General features: G+C 35.1%; 1 protein-coding gene across 2 annotated transcripts in view; it reads left to right on the top strand.

Annotated features, from left to right (window-relative positions):
• The window catches only part of NFXL1 (nuclear transcription factor, X-box binding like 1), a 40733-nt gene extending 23428 nt beyond the window's left edge, over positions 1-17305 (top strand). For both annotated transcript variants that reach the window (XM_090266911.1, XM_090266912.1), the window contains exons 18-23: positions 2468-2634; positions 5784-5853; positions 8766-8870; positions 13081-13167; positions 13961-14014; positions 15998-17305. In XM_090266911.1, the coding sequence (XP_090123037.1) occupies positions 2468-2634; positions 5784-5853; positions 8766-8870; positions 13081-13167; positions 13961-14014; positions 15998-16165 (651 nt within the window). In that variant the 3' untranslated portion in view covers positions 16166-17305. The remainder of the gene's footprint in view (positions 1-2467; positions 2635-5783; positions 5854-8765; positions 8871-13080; positions 13168-13960; positions 14015-15997) is intronic.
• The last annotated feature ends 1908 nt before the right edge of the window (positions 17306-19213 follow it).

Genomic DNA, 19213 nt, shown 5'->3' on the forward strand with positions numbered 1-19213 from the left:
TTTAAATTATGAGTTGTGTTATTGAAAATTTCAATTGCATTGTTAGTATTTTTCGTCTTTGATCTGGTAATTGAAATGTAAGACAACGTGAATATCCATAGTATCATTCTTGATCATCTGTAGACATGCATGTAAATGTATCATAATTTCCTCATTAATCCATGTCTTGATCCACAATAAAAATGTAGCCATGATAAAATGAAAAAGATACTGGAATTGTAAAATTAAACAAATAAATGATTATAATAAAGATTCAAATCCATTTTAACTATAAGGTATAGCTGCTATATGGCATTCCTCCTCCAGATTTTTAGAAAAAATTCATTTTTAGACCTGATATGACTGACAGTGATTGGGGAGTTCTCATTGAGTATTTATTTCACCATTGCTTACTGGGCAGTGGAAGAGGCAAAATACAGGTTATAAGTTATGAGCGATTTTTCTCAATTTAGCTACAAGTCCATTCCTAGCTCTCACTCAGGGAAGGCTAATGCAGTGCAAGTGAGTGAAAAGTACATTATTTTGAGGATAACTTTGTGATCACTCTAATTTATATATTAAAAACAAAATAATTCAGAAACTTAAAAAATTTTTTCTTACCATAACACCTCAATTGAGACCCACTAGAAAAGGCTCCTAGTATGTATCTCTTGACCCAAAGCCTCTGGAATTTTTAATGCAGTTTCTGCCTTCAGTTGTAGCTCTGAGCCTACAACATAGCAAGTATTTAGTAAGTGTTCATTGAATTGACTGGACTCGAAGCTCTTTTGCTTATCAACTGTGCTCTGGTCTCCTTGACTGACCTTACCCACAGATCTGAGTCCAATCAAGTCTATTAAATGCAGTGGCTCTGATTGTTACCATTAGCAACAAATACTCCTGTTGTCTAATTCATTGATTGTATAGTGAGTGGAACTGTGGTTGACAGGGGAAGGTATGAGGCTGATGGCAATTCAAATGGTGTGTTTCCAGGGGAAATGTGGGGTCATATAGAAGAAATATAGTAATGGGGAAAGTTTTGTTCTCTGGGGAAAATCTGTCACCAAAAGCAAGTAAAAAAGAAAAAAATATATACATAGATAATCACATATACATACTTTTCTATATAATTATGTATGTTATAGACCCTTGCCACTCACAGTGTTTTCTGCACGCTGGTAGCATTGGCACCAGCTGGAATTTTGTTAGAAATGGAAAATCTCAGGCCGTACCTTAGCATTTTAACAAGATTCTCAAGTGACTGGTAATGCAGAAAAATGTTTGAGAACACTGCTAAAGGCAGTGTGTGTGATGTCATGTTTCATTGATTTTCTTTTAAAAAGAATTTTATCATAATCATTAAACTTGCTAAGAGACTAGAATTTAATTAAACCAACCATTAAAAAGAAAGGATAATTCTGCAGTGTGATAGAAGTGCTAATTATTGCTGTAATGAAATCATATTACAATACATAAATGTATCAAGTTAACAGTTTGTTGAACACTTTGAATTTATATAATGTCAAATATATTTCAATAAAATGAGAAAAAAAATAGTTTCAATTATCAAGATTAGTTTTCTAATTTATGATAATAACCCAAATGTTTATTCTGCTTTTCTTCTCATCATACTGTTACTTAAAATCAGGACTGTTCTCCTCCCTGGATTTCCAGAAGATTGGATGAATTGGAAAAATCTAATTTTAAAAGTTGATAATGAAAAATGTTTAAATTTTTAAGACTTAGTATCCATATCTATAGCTCTTTTATTTTATCTCATGTATGACATGTGAAAATAAACAATATTCTGTAATAAAATCTTTTAACCTTTTTAGTAGATACATGCTACTTAAATTATTACATTACTAGAGCAGAGAGGTGACTTATTACATTGCAGTTTTACAATTTAGATACATTTATTTGTACTAAATGCAATTTAGTTTTGCATTATTGCAGTGAGTTAAAAATAAATTAAACTGGTGGTCATTCTCCTTTTTTTCTCTATATGTGTTTCTCTTTAGCCTGATAAGATTATCTCCAGACATTTAATGCTCTGGGAATTTTTATTTATATGTTAACAATGTATGGATTTCTTTATTTTGATGATGATCATACTTGGGGTGCAAATAAACTGATAATATTTTACTCTGTATTTTTTTGCCACTGACTATTCTTTAGGAAGTAATTTACATTTTTAGTAGAGATATTTAATAAAGTCATGTCCAGTTTAAAGGTGAGGCAGTTTGATTTAATGAGGTTTCTAGACATAAAAATTTTTGTGAGTAGTGGTCATATTGATAATCTTTCTGGTCTCCATTTTGAATATATAAAAATGAGTGATTTTAAATACAGTTAATATATTTTATTAACTACATTTCTAAGAGCTGCAGAAGTACTTTCTTTTAATAGACTATATGAATTTTATAACTACTGTATGGAAATGTTAGACTTGTGTACTTAGGTGATTTGTTCTCTTGCAATGTGTCAGGCTGGCCCAGAATGCTTTCAGTGTGAAGACGGGTGCTCTAAGTCACGGCCAGTGGGCTGTCCCCACCCATGTATTTTGCCTTGTCACCCTGGGGAATGTCCCCCTTGTGTTCAGATGCTTAGAATAAAATGTCACTGCAAGATCACAACTCTGTTTGTGGAATGCAGGTAAGTTGACTGAAGAAGTATTCTTGTTTTATTAAAAGTATTTTGCTATTTTTTTATAGTGCAGAGCCCTTTATAGGCAGTGTACTGTAAGGAGTATTTTCCAGTGTTGGTTCTTAGACTCTGGAGTCTAGATTCTTTCCTAGAGAACTGGAAGAAATGCAGACCACTTCACCTTGTGGTACCTCACACTTTTTTTTGAACCAGGGCAGTTCTGATTATTTCTATTTCAAGATTCTATATCAGATTTTGTTAGGGGAAAAAAAATTGTTACTGCTTAAAAAATAAAAAGAAAAAGAAGCACTCCTAGAACAGTTGTTTAAATAATAGTGTCAAACTAGAATTTTGTTGGATCAAAAATGACTTGCACATAATTACTTAGGTGTAATTTTTAAACTACAGATTCAAAAGGTAGAGTTTTATTTGTTACAAATGTTGCTGTTATGGCATTTGTCATACAGGATATGACCTCTTATTTTCCTTATTTTAAAAAAAGCAAATTTTTGCTTGTGGATTATGTGGAGAGGAAAAAATTTCCATTTTTTTCTACTTAATCATGATCTAACTTAAGTTAATCATGATCAAATTTATTCAGTTTCATTTCTTCCAAGTCTATAAAATGGGCTTTTTGTAAGTATATTTAACTCAAGTTAAATTTGAGAATGTAACTTTACTTTTTTATTTTTTTGAACATACTTTCTGAAAAATGCCTGTTAATATTATCTTAAATTTATTTTTGTCACTTAAACACTCTAGTTTCAAGCTCTGTTAAACTGTAAAAGCCAAACTTATTTTGGAAATGTAAAAAATGCAATATTAGAATTTTTACTTTTAGAAGTTTTATAGGGAGAGTTAAGAGGGCAGTTTTGCTTTTTTAATGGCTGAAACTGACAAAAGGGATTGTTTTCTTTGATCTTGCTGAGTTTTAAATTTCTTCCCCTTCGTTTCTCTTCATCATGTAGTCTTCAAAGAGTACCTTTCCCTTTTTAAAAAAATTCTTACTTGAGGATATATTTACTGATTTCAGAGAGGGGGAGAGAGAGAGTTGAGGGGGAGAAGGAGAGAGAGAGAGAGAGAGAGAGAGAGAGAGAGAGAGAGAGAGAGAGAGAGAGAGAGAGAGAGAGAGAGAGAGAGAAGAGAGAAACCACATCGATGTGAAAAAGAAATATGAATCCTTTGCTGCATGTACCTGTAAGGGGGATTGAACCTGCAACCTAAGCATGTGCCTTGATCAGGTAGTAAACCTATAACCTTTTGGTGTATGGAACAACACTCCAACCAACTGAGCAACCCAACTAGGAAGGGTGCCTTTCCCTTTTTACCTTCTTTTCCCCATAATGATGTCTTTCTGAGATTGGCTCCTTGGCTATTTGTGCACTTTTAAAAGCCTCCTCCCTGTAGTTAGTGCTCTGAACTACAAAACCTTTTTTTAGTATTTTTACAGTTAGGGTTGACTTTCTTTTTCTTTTTAGCTCCCCCACGTTTCTGTTTAGTTTATTCCATAACTTCATTGGCTTCTTCAAAAGATTTCTATGGGAGCTTGAGAAATAGCTATGCTAAGAATTGATATTTACTTTTCTCCTTATAGATATTTGAAGTTTGTAGACATTTCTGTCATCTAATTATGCCAAGGTCATGAGATTTGAGTGATTTTGTTATTAATGAACTGAATGGTTTTTCGGAGGGATGTGTGGGTACATTGGATTGAGATGGTTTCCATTATCTCAACTGTCCAGAGTTTCTTTTTCCCTTTCTTGAATACATATTTAAAATATGTTTTTATACAGAATTCTTTAGTGTCACTATTCTGATAATTTTATTTGCATTAATTCAGCAAATTATTTCACAAGTTATCTTTTCCTTTTAGCTCTTTTCTGCTTCATGTGTATTTCTTCTATAGAAATTAAGATGTAGACCTTGAAAATTAGGTAATTTTTCCTAATTATAGAGTTACAGGAACAAAATGATTTTAACTCACTAAGTTCAGAAGTGGGCACCATACTTGTAAGAATGAAAATATACATATTTAGTAGAGCTAGCATAAAAACTTTGTGATATTAAGTGAAATTTTGCCAAGAAAATTGCCTGTGTTAGAGTACATTTATAGCTAATTTGATACAAATATCAAATTATAGTTTTGCCATTAGGCTAACCTCATGGTATATTTTGGCAATTATGTCTAGTAAAGGGAAGTAGAAAAAGCAGGAAAAGAAAGAAGAAAGTAAATGGGGAAGAGAATAGTGAGATGGGTAGAATAGGGATTTTTAGATTGTCACTGGTTACTCTTCATGCAGTACCTGTTGTGGTTCTCTTCAGTTACCTACTAGAAAGTAATTTTATTCCTTGGTGTTTATGACTGTTTCTGAATTACCCACTGAGTCAGATATTAAAGCATGGACTGATCTAAACTGATCTAATCTGAAATGAATCCATTTCTAACATGAATAGCTTATCCAAAAACAACTGAAGAGGCTTTACTAATAAGGTTACTTACTGCATTTTCCATTGAATAGCTTAAATTTCTTAATTTGAAGTAATACATTAAATGACTAGTTTTTAATCTTTTATGTAAAGGCTTCAAGAAGAATTATAATTTTGTACTGAGTAGTGTGGCTTAGTGGGCTGAGCATCATCCTGCAAACAGAAAAGTCACCAGTTCAACTTCCAGTCAGGGCACATGCTTGGGTTGCGGGCTGGGTCCCAGGTTGGGGGCGTGCGATGTTTCTCTCACACATCGATGCTGCTCTCCGTCTTGCTCTCTCCCTTCCTCTGTCTCTAAAAATAAATAAGTAAAATATTTTTTTAAAAAGGAATAATTATAATTGCAAATAATGGTTGACCTATAGGGAAATATAGTACTGGAACTATTAAAAAGAGGCCAGGTATAGATGATACTTCATGTGTGTTTTGTACTTCCTTCTAGTAGTTACTGCCCTTTTGACATTTGATTTGTTGGTAGTTGATGAAGGGCTGGAAGGTTTATCAGAACAGTAAAGTAATTGGAAGATAATTGTTATAGAGACACAAAATATTTCTCAAGAAAAAAATAAGTTAATCTTATAGATATGCTTGAAATTGTGAGTTGTTTTGGAAAATATGCTATGAGATGGTCTTGGTTTGAATGTCATCAAATCTTTCTCTCCTATTTTTAGAAAAATAACTACAGCTGATGTAAGTGAAAAGAACCTCCTCAGTTGTTGCAAAAATCAGTGTCCTAAAGAGGTAAGCGTTTATAGAACATTTTAAGTTGTTTTTTTGGGCACTGTTTCTCTTGGATTTTTTCTTTTCTTGCTTGGACATCCCATTGCAGGTCTTCTCTAAACTCATTGAAAGTATGGGTCCAGAAAGGAAAATGTGATGTCTGTAAAAATGTAATGCATATGATTATGGTACGTGCACATCTCTTTATTAAATTTGGGGATATTAAGACTAGAAATGACTCTTTGAAGATTTTTTTAATGGTTGTAAAGATTGTACACTTTATACAATAAGGTATTCACTTAATGCTTACTTCCCATAATATGATTCAGACTTCAAACATAAATAGATCAAGAACTGTGTGGGTTGTAGGCAGTTAGAGAGTAAATTTATAATAGGTTATTAAAAAAGACAGATATGTGTGTTTGTGTGTGTGAGAGAACTTTAAAGTTCATTATTATTTTAAATTAATTAGTATAAATCATTCATATGTAAAGTTTTGTTCTTAAAGATTCAGATGTTTGTATATGCATTGTATCCAAATTAAAAGAATCAAATGTGGGTCTAAAAAATTGTTTAGAATAAAATGGTAAAATTTTACTTTTGATTTATCCTGGCAATAATTTGAGAAACCAGAGTTATCCATCTGTATTTAGCCAATTTAAAAGTGAGAACGCTCCATTTTTTTGTTTTTGGAGGCTGGACAGTGACAATTATTTGATTTGGGTGGATGTTTACAAAGGAATCCTTCTGACTTATAGATATACTAATAGTACCTCTTTTCTTTTAATTCTTGGTCAGGAAGAGATGCCAACAAAATATTAAATGTAGTAGTCAGTCTCTGACTAAATAAAACAAATCAATGCATGTTATGCCATTTTGTTAACAGTATTTTCTTTTAAGACTTTGAACACTTACGGATTTTTGTTTAAGTACTAGAACCTGAGAATTTCAAACTATGTTAAGATTTAAAATAGGAAACCATTTTAAGCAATAAATGATTATTTTAATCTGTCTTTGTTAATATAAGTAAAACTAGAGGCATGGGATATTTCAAATTTAATTTTCTGAAATTCTTCAAATCCTGTGTTTTTCTTGTAAAAATAAATTTTCTTCTGTGCAAATTTAGATTCCGGGTATAAGTAGTTGAGAATGGTTTATTTTTAATCTGACACAATAACTTGATATGATGTTAGTTAGAAATAAGATAATTTAATTCAGCAATTGCTGATTCGCAATCTGGCATTTGCCTGGGCAGTGGTTGATCTGTAATGACACTTGCTGGTTCTAGATGAGTGGGCACTGTTGATTTAAAAATCTGTATCCATGCTCTTGATTTTGGATTCTAGGCCATTCTGGAGCCCCTCTACCATTCTAGAGTCTCCTGGCGTTTTTGAAAAATACAGCCTTAGGCTGAGAACAATACAAATGGCTATTACATAGTTTAGAAAAACCTAGGCGTGGACAAGTGAATTTCAGTGTGTCTAATAGAACTCATTCTAGTTTGGGCCCTCTTGACATTGGTAAGGCCACAGCAGTGGTTCTCAAACTCTGGTGTGCATCAGAATCATTTTAGGGGCTTGTTAAAACACATCGATGGGCCCCGACCCTGGTTCTCATTTTCTGAGCCTGGAGTATTTGCATTTCTAATAAACTCTTACATAATGGTCATACTTTTGGTCTGGGGCCACACTTAGAGAACCAAAAGGCTACAGAATCAGGTCATACTTAGGATTGGCTGAAAAATCTGTTAATCTGCAGTAGGTATCTTACACTCAGTTAAGTTGTGAGAGTCTGATAAATTCTGATGTACTGATACATTCCTGTTTACTTACTTTATCTTCCGCTCCACAGACTGTATATTTCTGGTGGGTAGGGACTGTCACACTTATCTTTGTGTCTAGTCTCTGGTTCCCTGGTTGTACATGTTAGGCAGCTGGTAAATTTCTGTTGAATGTGAATGAAATAACATAGGCATATCTTTTCAGCTCTGCTACTTCTCTGCTATGCACTCTGTCTTCTGGATTGTTACATTAGGTTTGAATTTACCTAAAAGAAAATTTAAAGGTACTGTTAAGACCTCAGACTTTAAACTGTGTCCCACATATACTCGTACATCTGTACTTTAAACATTTTTTTCTTAATTTGGTTTTATTATTAGCACACAAGCTTTTCTGCTTTTTACTTGGGCAAATTATTAAAGCTCTCTGTAACTCACATTGTTCATCTGTAAAATGGGAGCAATAATCATGCCTATTGCAGAATATTGTCTGACTATTAAATGAGTTAATAGCTCATTTAGGATATGATAAGGTCTTAGGATATGGTAAGTACTAGCTATGGTGATGATGTTAAGTGTATTTATCCACAAACAGTATTGTTTTACAGGCCTTCTTTAATTATCTTTAGAGAGATTTTAAAATTATTGGCATTAAAAAAGAACATTTGAACTAGACAGTATTGGTTATTGATAAGCCATTTGATATGATTTATCAAAGTGCTAGCAGAATGCTAAGGGCTGGGTTGGGTAAAGAAAGCCATCCCACTTTGAGTGGAAAGATAGGACAACTCATCTTTAAAAGGATCTCAGGGTTGGATGTTTTAGAAAAACCTTTTGCTGTGAAATCTACAATGAAGGTACAGTCATTATATATTATGCATTCTAATCAGTTGTCTTTGTGACTGCTTTTCACCTTTTTCAGACTGTGACCTGGCTTTTGAAATAACACATACTTGCATAGCTAACAGGGAAGTGGTCATGTGATTTAATTATAGTTAGGGTTAATTAAAGAAAAAGTTGAAAATTTAGCTGATTATCCAAGATTGATTGATCCTATTGTGATAGACTCTTTCTTAAATTACTTGTTGGGGGAAAGAGGAGGTAGAGTATGACTAAAATATAAATCTGTAACTGCTTTATTTTGGTTTTATTTTAGCTTCCTTGTGGTCATAGATGCAAAGAGATGTGCCATCCTGGTGAATGTCCTTTTAATTGCAGCCAGAAGGTAAAACTTAGATGTCCTTGTAAAAGAATTAAAAAGGTAAGTATTTTACGTTATTGAAAATACCTTTCTGTATACATTTTTTGGTCTATGATAGTTCTTTGGCTTTATTTTTTTTGCCTTTTAATTTTAAGGTCTTCTTTTTAAGATTTTATTTTTTTAGAGAGCAGGGAAGGTAGGGAGAAAGATAGGGAGAGAAACATCATTTGGTTGTTTCTCACACACCCTCAGCCATGGGCCTGCTGCAACCCAGGCATGTGCCGTGACCTGGAATTGAACCACCAGTCTTTTGGTTCACAGGCCAGTGCTCAAGTTTCTGAGCCACACCAGTTAGGGCAGGTCCTATTTCTTAGAAATTTACTATCCCATCAATTCTGTAAATTTTTTTTTTTTTTTAATCCAGGCTGTCAGGAGAATTATTTTTATTAGCCATTAACACTTTTTAAAGTGTAGGTTTTCTTATTCTTTTTTTTAAATTTTTTAATTTAATCATTTTTTATTGTTACTTTGTTACAGTTGTCCCAATATTTCCTGCTTTGCCCTCCTCCGCCCATCCCACCCCCAGCTCCCACAGTAGATTCCCACATTGTTGTCTATGTTCATGGGTTATTATTACGTATTCTTCGTCTGGTCCCTTCCCCTTCTTTCCACCATTATCCCTCTTCCCCTTCCCCTCATCACTTTCAATCTGTTCTGTGTTTCCATGCCTGTGGTTCTGTTTTGTTTGTTAGTTAATTTTGTTCATTAGATTCCTCTTATAAGTGAGATCATATGGTATTTGTCTTTCATTGCCTAGCTTACTTCACGTAGCATAATGCTCTGCAGTTCCATCCATGCTGTTGTGAGAGGTAGGAGTTCCTTCTTTCTCTCTGCTGCATAGTATTCCATTGCGTAAATGTACCACAGTTTTTTGATCCACTCATCTACAGACGGGCACTTAGGCTGCTTCCAGCACTAAATAATGCTGCTATGAACATAGAGGTGCATAAGTTCTCCTGAATTGGTGATTTGGAATTCTTAGGGTATATTCCCAGCAGCAGAATCACTGGGTCAAAAGGCAGTTGCATTTTTAGTTTTTTGAGGAAATTCCAATCAGTTTTCTACAGTGGCTGCACCAGTCTGCATTCCCGCCAACAGTGCAGTAGGGTCCCCTTTTCTCTGCATCCTCACCAGCACTTGTTGTTTGTTGATTTGTTAATGATGGCCATTCTGATCGGTGTGAAGTGATATCTCATTGTGGTTTTAATTTGTATCTCTCTGAGGGCTAGCCATGTTGAGCATCCTTTCATATGCCTATGGGCCATCTGTATGTCTTCCTTGGAGAAGTGTCTGTTCGTGTCCTTTGCCCATTTTTAATTGGATTATTTGTCTTCCTGTAGTTGTGTCGTGTAAGTTCTTTATATATTTTGGAGATCAAACCCTTATCTGATGTATTGTTGACAAATATGTTCTCCCATACGGTCAGTTCCCTTTTCATTTGATGATGGTTTCTTTAGCCATGCAAAACCTTTTTAGTTTTATGTAGTCCCATTTGTTTATTCTTTCCTTTATTTCCCTTGCCCTAGGGGATAACGTATATTGCAAAAATATTGCTACATGGGATATCTGAAATTTTCCTGCTTGTGTTTTCCTCTAGGACTTTTATGGTGTCGTGACTTATATTTAAGTCTTTTATTCATGTTGAGTTTATTCTGGTGTATAGTGTAAGTTGGTGGTCTAGTTTCATTTTTTTTTTCATGTGCCAGTTCAGTTCTCCAACACCATTTATTGAAGAGGCTATCTTTACTCCATTGTGTGCTCCTGCCTCCTTGGTCAAATATGAATTGACCTAGAGGCTTGGGTTTATTTCTGGGTTATCTATTCTGTTCTGTTGATCTATGTGTCTGTTCTTATGCCAGTACCAGACTTCTATGATTACAGTGGTCTTGTATTATAGTTTGATATCTATATTGGGTATTATGGTCCCTTCTACTTTGTTCTTCCTTGTCAAGATTGCTGAGGCTACTGGGGGTCTTTTTTTGGGTCCATAATTATTTTTGAAATATTTGTTGTATTTCTCTGAAATATGCCATTGATATTTTAATAGGAATTGCATTGAACCTATAGATTGCTTTAGGTAGTATGGACCTTTTAATGATGTTAATTCTTCCACTCCGTGAACACGGTATGTGCTTCCATTTATTTGAGTCTTCCTTAATTTCCTTCTTCAGTATTCTGTAGTTCCCTGAGTATAGGTCTTTTACCTCCTTGGTTAAATTTACTCCTGGGTACATTAGTTTTCTTGTTGTTACAGTAAATGGGATTTTTTTCCCCTTGTTTCTCTTTCTGATAGTTCTCCCTGAGAGAAGTTCAAAATGGGCCCTTTAGGCGTTCCACTTCCTATCTTTCCCTTGTGGAAATGCACCCTGCAGTGGGTTCTTGAGCCTGTCCTGCCTGTTCTGCAGGAGGTACGGTTCATCTCCACCTGGGAAGGGGGCTCTGTCTCCTGTAAACAATCTCAGGTGCTCAACTCCTGCTTGTCCAGTTCCCAGCCTACTGCCCTCGAGGCAGACAGAGTCCAGAACTCTCCACTCTGCGCAGCCTCTGGCCTGTCAGCTGTACCGGGCTGGGGCTCAGAAGTCCCCTTGCTGTTCACCTTTCTGGTCTCTGCCTGGCTGCACTGAGTGGGAGCAAACCGCGTCCTCAATCCTTTCCCCTTGCTGGCAGGGCAGCTACGAACGTGGCCCCTGCCCAGCGTGCCTCAGCTCCCTTTTCAGAAAGTCTCTTTGGGAACTTTCACCGCAGCCCTGAGTCGCTGTCTGGCTTTCTGTACACACCACCTTTCCCAGAAGCCAAAAGTCTCTCACAGTCACGGCTGGACGTGGCCTGCCTCCTCTGCCAGGCCCAGGTGCCTGTAAGTGCTTATTTTTAAAATCAGCTTTGTTTGGCATTTAGTTTTCTGCAGTTTAATAGTACAAGATCATTTTACGTTTTCATGTTGGACCCAAGTTCAGTGCCCCCCCCTTTGGATAGAAAAAAGGGGCACTACATTTGTAGTTGCACAGGAACACATATAGGTAACGAAGTGAGTTTCACGGTTTATGAAATAGTCTGGCACTAGCCAGTGTGGTTCAGTTGGAGTGTCGTCCTGATTCCCCATCAGGACACATACCTAGGCTGTGGGTTCAATCCCTGGTTAGGGTACATACGGGAGGCATCCAGTCAATGTGACTCTCTCACATCGATGTTTCCCTCTCTCTCTTTCTCTCCCCCTTTTCCTCCCTCTTCCCCTCCTCTCTCTCTAAAATGAATCAACATATTGAAAAAAATTAATAAAGAAATGGTCTGGAATTAACCTTTGTTGCTTTTATGAAACTTTTTTGCTATCAGTATTACGTTTTAAAAATGTTGCCTCAGAAAGACCTCATATGCACAACCTTCTAAAATTATAACACAAGATTCAAACTTGGAGAGAACTCATTTTAATATAAAATAGTAGTAACAGGAGGAAGAGGGCAAGAACTAAGAATTGGAAAGCTCGATGGCAACAAATGACATACCGTTCTGCAAAACTTAGGGTGGAAGAGTTGAGTTTTTGATGGCGGTGGCTGAATGGTCTTTTTCCAGTTCTGCTTTTCCTTGACTTTCCTGTTGACGCTGTGGACTCCGAAGTTTTCTTCTTTCTTGACCTCTGATTTTTTTCCCTATCTCAGTTATAGTTGTAACTCCTTTTTGTCTTCCTCTTTCTATGGTCATTTCCTAAAGCTAGGCTCCTTTTTCTTTTCTTTAAATCTACTCTTATATTTATCCGTTCAACTAATATTTATGAGAATCTTTTGCTTTTATTGAGGGTCTTTTCATTTATTTTCACAGTTCCTGCTCTCATTATCAGGGGTAAATAACTTCTGAATTTAAATTTATAGGCTTGATCTTTTTTGGAGTTGAAGTCCCAATTTTTAGATATTTAAATTGGACCACCTTAACAAGAAATAAGAAAAACTGAAGTTTTCTCAATAGTTGCACTCAGTGAATGGATGATTTTAATTTTATGCTATTTGCTTTTTTGTAATTAAGAAAAAATAAAGTAATAATCACTGCTTGGACCAAGAAATTTGATGCTTGCAGCCATATTGTTATTAAATATTTATGGACATGACTTAAATAATTTGCATAACCTTAAGCTGTTAGGGCATTTTTCTTTCTTATGACACACAGTTAGCTCTTTGAGGGGAAAATCTTAAATCTGAAGTGTGGAAATTTTTATTTGTAGGAATTGCAATGCAACAAAGTACGTGAAAATCAAATTTCAATAGAATGTGATACAACATGTAAGGAGATGAAGCGGAAAGCGTCTGAGGTAATGTCACGTTAAATAGCATTTTTAACATGTCAGTGGCCTTTCCCTGTTCATTTTGTGCATTTTTTATGTACTTATTATGAATGACTCGAAATCTCATCTTTTTGCTATTGTAATCAAAGCCTAGTAGCGTAGACCTACTTTGAATCCTCAGGTGTGTTTTTTTATTGTCTGGTATGTACCAGATTTTCCATCCTCTGAACTAGTTATTGCGTGTGCTCTGGGACATGGGCATTCATCTCAATGTTAATGTGCGCCTCCTGAAAAGTAGGGTAAAATAATATAAAAATAAGGTTTTTGGATTCTTTGCTGTTTGGGTTACCTCCTTTGTTACTATTTCCCTCACTAATAAACTCTTGATTTTGTTTGAAACTAAGGTTTCCCTTCAAGACATTTGAAGTAGATGGTCAGTTTTAATAATTTGAAGTAAATGGTATTTAATAATTTTGATCATAGCTTCTTAGTATGGTTACTCCAGAGAAAAAAATTCAGTTTTCAAAGCATTTCAGTTTATACTGTTGTAACTCTTTGAACTATGATCTAATATCTGTTATAGTTGTTAAATTGAAGTGTTTATATAAAGTATAATGTTCGACCTCTCCTCATCCCGAATCTGTTACACAGTACCTCGGTAACAATTTTCACTATAATGTTTGCATTTCTTTAAATAGTTTCCAATGTAAAGCTTCCAAAAGTTGGTATGGGTTAGTGGAGCATCAGTGAGAAGATGCTAAAATTCTGTATAAAATTTGACAATTTCAATGTTAGTTTACTTTTAAATGTCTATAAACAGATAAAAGAAGCAGAAGCTAAAGCTGCTCTTGAAGAGGAAAAACGAAAACAACAGGTAACTGAACAAAATGCCTAGATTTGTGTTTCTTCTCATCATTATAGTTTTTATTCAAACACAAAGTATTGCAGGTACAAACTCGGGACTGATCAACTCTATTCTGGACTGAAAAATAATATAGTTTATACAATAAAGTAAGCCATTCACTTACTTTAATCCAGGTACACTGTACCTCTGAAGAAGCCCAAGATCTCATATATTCTCAGATATTTTATATATTCCCAATTTATTTCCTTGCCAATTTCATCCATTCTTCAACCATAGAGTTTTAACTCCTCTGTTGGTTGGGGGGTAAAGTTGGGGTTCAGTTATGTCCATTTTAAGGCATCTCCTAGAGCCCCTGTCTCCCGTCATCTGAAATTATTTAATTATTTGAGTTGTAGATAATGTATAACAACTAAGTGCTGTTTACTAACCAGTGCATTTATTTTAATAATACATTCTCCTCTATCCCCATTAGATTCTTAAAAGCAGGATTATTATCTGTTCTTTGTTATTACCTAGATAACAAGTACATTCCTGATACCTCCTGTTTGTTCAAATACTACATAGGTCATAGACTCTAAAGAGTGGCTTAACTTTCTTATAGTAACATGTAATTATTTGTTATTTTGCATTTTGAGATGCTTTATACTTATCAAGTAGGGTCTATTATATATTAAAGTACTACTTTTATGAATGAGGAAATTAGAATTTGCATGACTTGAGGAAGGACATTAAAAATAGTTCATGTAGCAAATAAAAGTAGGCCAGAATGACCTGTGATATTTCATGGTTCTATAAAGTTGGTTTGCCTAATATCCCAGAATAAATTGTCAGAAGTAATACAGTAAAATGTGGGTTGGCTGAACTCCTGGTAGATTAAATTATTAAGAATAGTTTAGGGTGTCCCTCATCTTTTTATAAACTGTTGTGGATGGTGATTTCAAATATATTCTCTATTTACTGGCCTTTTAAATAGAACATGTAGAACATAATTTAAACTGTATGTATCGTCTGTGGGTCATCATTACAGCATCAGTTATTTTACTCTCAGTGATTCTCACGTTTGTCTGTTTTTAATATATCATGACCTTTTTCTGTATATCAACAATCACCTGATAATATTCTGACAATTTGGTTCATTGAAGAGTGTCACTTTTTATTAAATTAAGTGTATGGTTAGGTTTTCTTCAAATGTGGTTTATAGAAAAAATGGATGTGTTAATTAAATTTTATATTTCTACTATTAAAAAACATTTACAGAATCTTGCATAGATATTACATATATTAGTTACTTATCAAGTTTTAGTTAATAATAGTGCATGTTACATTATCATATATTAAAGATTAGTAAGTTCTTAACTGTTGAAAAATGTCCACATTTTATAATGTGTCATCCAGTTATCCTTTTCTTAGAACCAGTTTTTTATGATTCTACTTTCTAAAATAGTCAGTTGATTTAAAGCATGAAGCATTTTTGCATCAAAGAATTTTTATTTTATGATTTTTAATGTATTTGATCAAGGGAAGGATCTGTTTCTGGCAGCTTTTTCTCTCTTTATTCACGTGCATTTCTTCCACACAAGCTATTAATGTTATTTACCAACATTGTAAGAAACTATAGAGTGCTTCTCCCTGGATGTTTCTTAGCACTTGCTAGAAATTGTGTATTGCAGTCTCCATGGATTATTGGTGTTGCAGTATAACACTGATGTCTGTATTTCAGGGCACCCTAGTTTAATCATTTCTATATTTAGTGTCAGGGTTGGGCCTACAGCCCGAGATATTCTTCTTTTACTCCCCGCTTCCCTTTCTGCTTTCCTGAACTCTGAATTTGTTGAATACAATTAGTAGTAGAGAGATTAAAAATAAAACAAAATCAATATGTTTATAATATATCATTACTATTAAAACAGCTCCCTAATTGATTTTCATCTAGTGGAAAATTTCAAATTAATGTATGTATTGGTTTTAATAAAAATAATACTTTTGATTTAGGCTGAATTGGAGGCTTTTGAAAACAGACTGAAGGGTCGTCGGAAGAAGAACAGGAAAAGAGATGAAGTGGCAGTTGAGCCGACGCTGTGGCAGAAGTACAGATATCACCTCCTTCCCGTGTGTGCAGCTGCGGTTCTAGTGTTCGCGTGGTACATAGCCATGGTGTGAATTAAAATATTCGATTTGTTAATGTACCTCAGATCGGACCTAGAGAAGTTGTTACATTCGGAATATTAGGAAGTGTATATTGTACAACATGATATACATTCACATTCGTCTCTCTGTTCTTTTCCAGCTGTTGTTAGAAGGATACAATGTTAAGCTTTATCTTGATAACGTACGAGAAGTGGAGATATAACATTGTTTGATATTAAAAGCATGACTGAACTTGTGAACTGTTTCATAAGGCATAGTTAGTAGCAGGGTAACATGTTGGTTGTTCATTGTGCTTCCTTGTGTTAACATAGTTGTTTCATTTACTAATTCAAACCACGATTTTCTTCCCCCCAAATTAAGATGAAACTGAGCTATATGTGCAGTAAGAGGAATATTTCCTAGTGTTTTGGTTACTTATTAAAAGGTACTTTTCTTCGTCATGTAACTTTGTATTTAAAAAAAAAGATTCTCTAAAATACCTCTTAAATTGTAATATGAAGTTATATGATTAGATTCCAGAAATTGGTTTATTAGTGAGGAATTTTTAACAGTTATTGAAGTAAATTTTTATGTAGGATGTTCTTCAGATGAAAATATAATTGTTTTCAAAATATGCCAGACTAGATTCCTCACATGTGGCTATTTCTAGTGTAAGAAGCTTTCAGCTGAAGTTGGCATGTTTTGTAAAACTTCTCTGTGTCTTTTTAAAGTAATAATTAAAGAAAAACTAATATTTATAAGCACTATGTGCTGAGCACAGGGCTTATGAGCTTTATGTACTTTATTCTGTTTTTTTCTTACTATAAGTAGATTTTATCTGGAAATACTTAGTTCTTATGAAAACAAGTTGATAGAGAAATATCAGTAAGCCAAATCTGTTTGAATTGTAAGTCATTTCAAATGGTTTTGTTATTTAATTTTTGTATGATTAATGTTTTCATTAAAGTTTTTCATACCAAATTTTTAATCTAGCGTATGTCCTATAATCTAAAATATCCAGGAGCCTATAGGTCAGGCTGGGTATTAGTATCAATATATAAAACTGCAAAATTTGATGCAAAACATAGTAATTGCTAGATAGTAAAAAGTGGTAGAAATATGTTTTAAACAGAAGTGCAATGAAGGATTTTTAAATTTTACTAAATTTACCTCAGGGGGTTTTGTTTTGTTTTTAATGCCTTGTTGTTTAATCAAGTATTAGCTGGTGTCTAAAATTAAAGGGCACTCATTCCTCTCTTTATCAACTTTGCGTTTGCTTTTAGTTTTAGTTTAGTTTTTTTTTTTTTTTTAAACTTTCCCAGTGATAGAATTACTGGGCTGGTGTTTCAGAAGCTCTAAATTAGAGCTGCTACTCCCAAGTCATTACCTTATTCTGCTCTAAAATGAGTGTTAAAGAAGATGAACAACTCGGTGTCTACCTGGGGAGCTATTTTCCATGTATGTCAGAATCTGGGCCTATTAACCAAGCCTGAAGCCTAGTTCATGTCTATTTGTTGGTCTTCTGATCTTGCTAGGTTTTCTTTCTAATTCGTGGGGGAAATTTTAGTGAGCAGAAGACGGCAACTGAATGAAAGACAAACTGTTCGCTGTTTTTTATTTGGTTGGCTGTTATTGCACAGCTTAGTTTGCCCAAAGTCACACAACTCTTCATTTATTTAACCAATAGATGTGTTTCCTCTGTGACAGATAGTTTCTAGGTACTAGAGATCACAGCAGTCTTTCAGGGAGCTGCTACAGGAGTGGAGGAGATAAAAAACGGATACGACGCCGTGTGTAATAAGTGGTATTAAAAAATAAGAGAAATAATACAGAACGTGGTGAAAGTGGAGTGAAAGGGCACTAGCCACTTTAGATTGGGACAGTCCCTCTGTGATGGGTTCATTTCAGCTGTGACCTGAATGACCTTAACTTGAAGATGTGAGGGGAAAGTCTATGTGGGAGAGAAAGCAGCAAGGGCAAAGTCCCAGAGTTAGAGAGATGCTTGGCATGGCTGGGCAGCAGAAGGGCTGGCGTGGCTGGAGTTTAGAGAATGAGAGGGAGGGAGTGTCTAGGTCCAGTTCATATAGTGCTTAATAGACCATGGTATGGAATTGGGATTTTATTCTAGTCGCAGTGAGCGGCATTGCAAGGGGTTTAAATGGGCAATAATTATTTGTTTTTTAAATATGGCTGGCTGCTGTGTGGAGAAAAGACTAATGAAGCAAGTGTAAACGCAGGGAGGGAGATGAGCTGGGAAGCAGCCTGGACTGGAGGTGCTGGTGGTACTCAGATTCTAAGATCTGTGCCTCCAGTTCCCACGGGCGCCATTGCCTGTAGTGAGTGGCATGAGAATGCTGCAGAAACCACGGGGGCCGAGCAGAAGGGGGATGAATGAAACGGGAATTTTTAAAGGTCAAAACGACGTCAAATTTGGTGTCAGTACTTACACTAATTTGTTCTGAAGGAAATAAAGCAATATGTGTCCTTTCTGCATCTATGAGTCAATTGGAGAAGGCACGGAAAAAGTTTTTTTTTAATTGTTCTATCACAGTTGTCCCAATTTTCCCCTGTTGCTCTCCCCTGCCCCACCCACCCCTACTCCCACAGTTAATTTCTACCCCGCTGTCCATGTCCATGGGTCACTTATACTAGTTCCTTGACTGGACCCTTCTCCTTCTTTCCTCCTTAACCCCCTCCCGATCCCCTCTGGTCACTGTCAGTCTGTTCCTTGTTTCCATGCCTCTGGTTCTAGTTTGCTCATTTGTTTTATTCATTAAGTTCCTCTTATAGGTGAGATCACATGGTATTTGTCTTTCCCCACCTGGCTTATTTCACTTAGCATAATACTCTCCAATTCCATCCATGTTGTCATAAAAGGTAGGAGTTCCTTCTTCCTTTCTGCTACATAGTATTCCATTGTGTAAATACACCAGTTTTTTAAATCACTCATCTACTGATGGGCACTTAGGCTGCTTCCAGCACTTGGCTATTGTAAACAGGGCTGCTGTAAACATAGGGGTGCATAGGTTCTTTTGAACTGGTGTTTCAGGATTCTTTGGGTATATTTGCAGCAATAACATA

This window comes from Furipterus horrens, unplaced genomic scaffold (assembly GCF_987537825.1).
Source record: "Furipterus horrens unplaced genomic scaffold, mFurHor1.1.pri manual_scaffold_2, whole genome shotgun sequence".
In the NCBI taxonomy this organism is placed as follows: Eukaryota; Metazoa; Chordata; class Mammalia; order Chiroptera; family Furipteridae; genus Furipterus; species Furipterus horrens.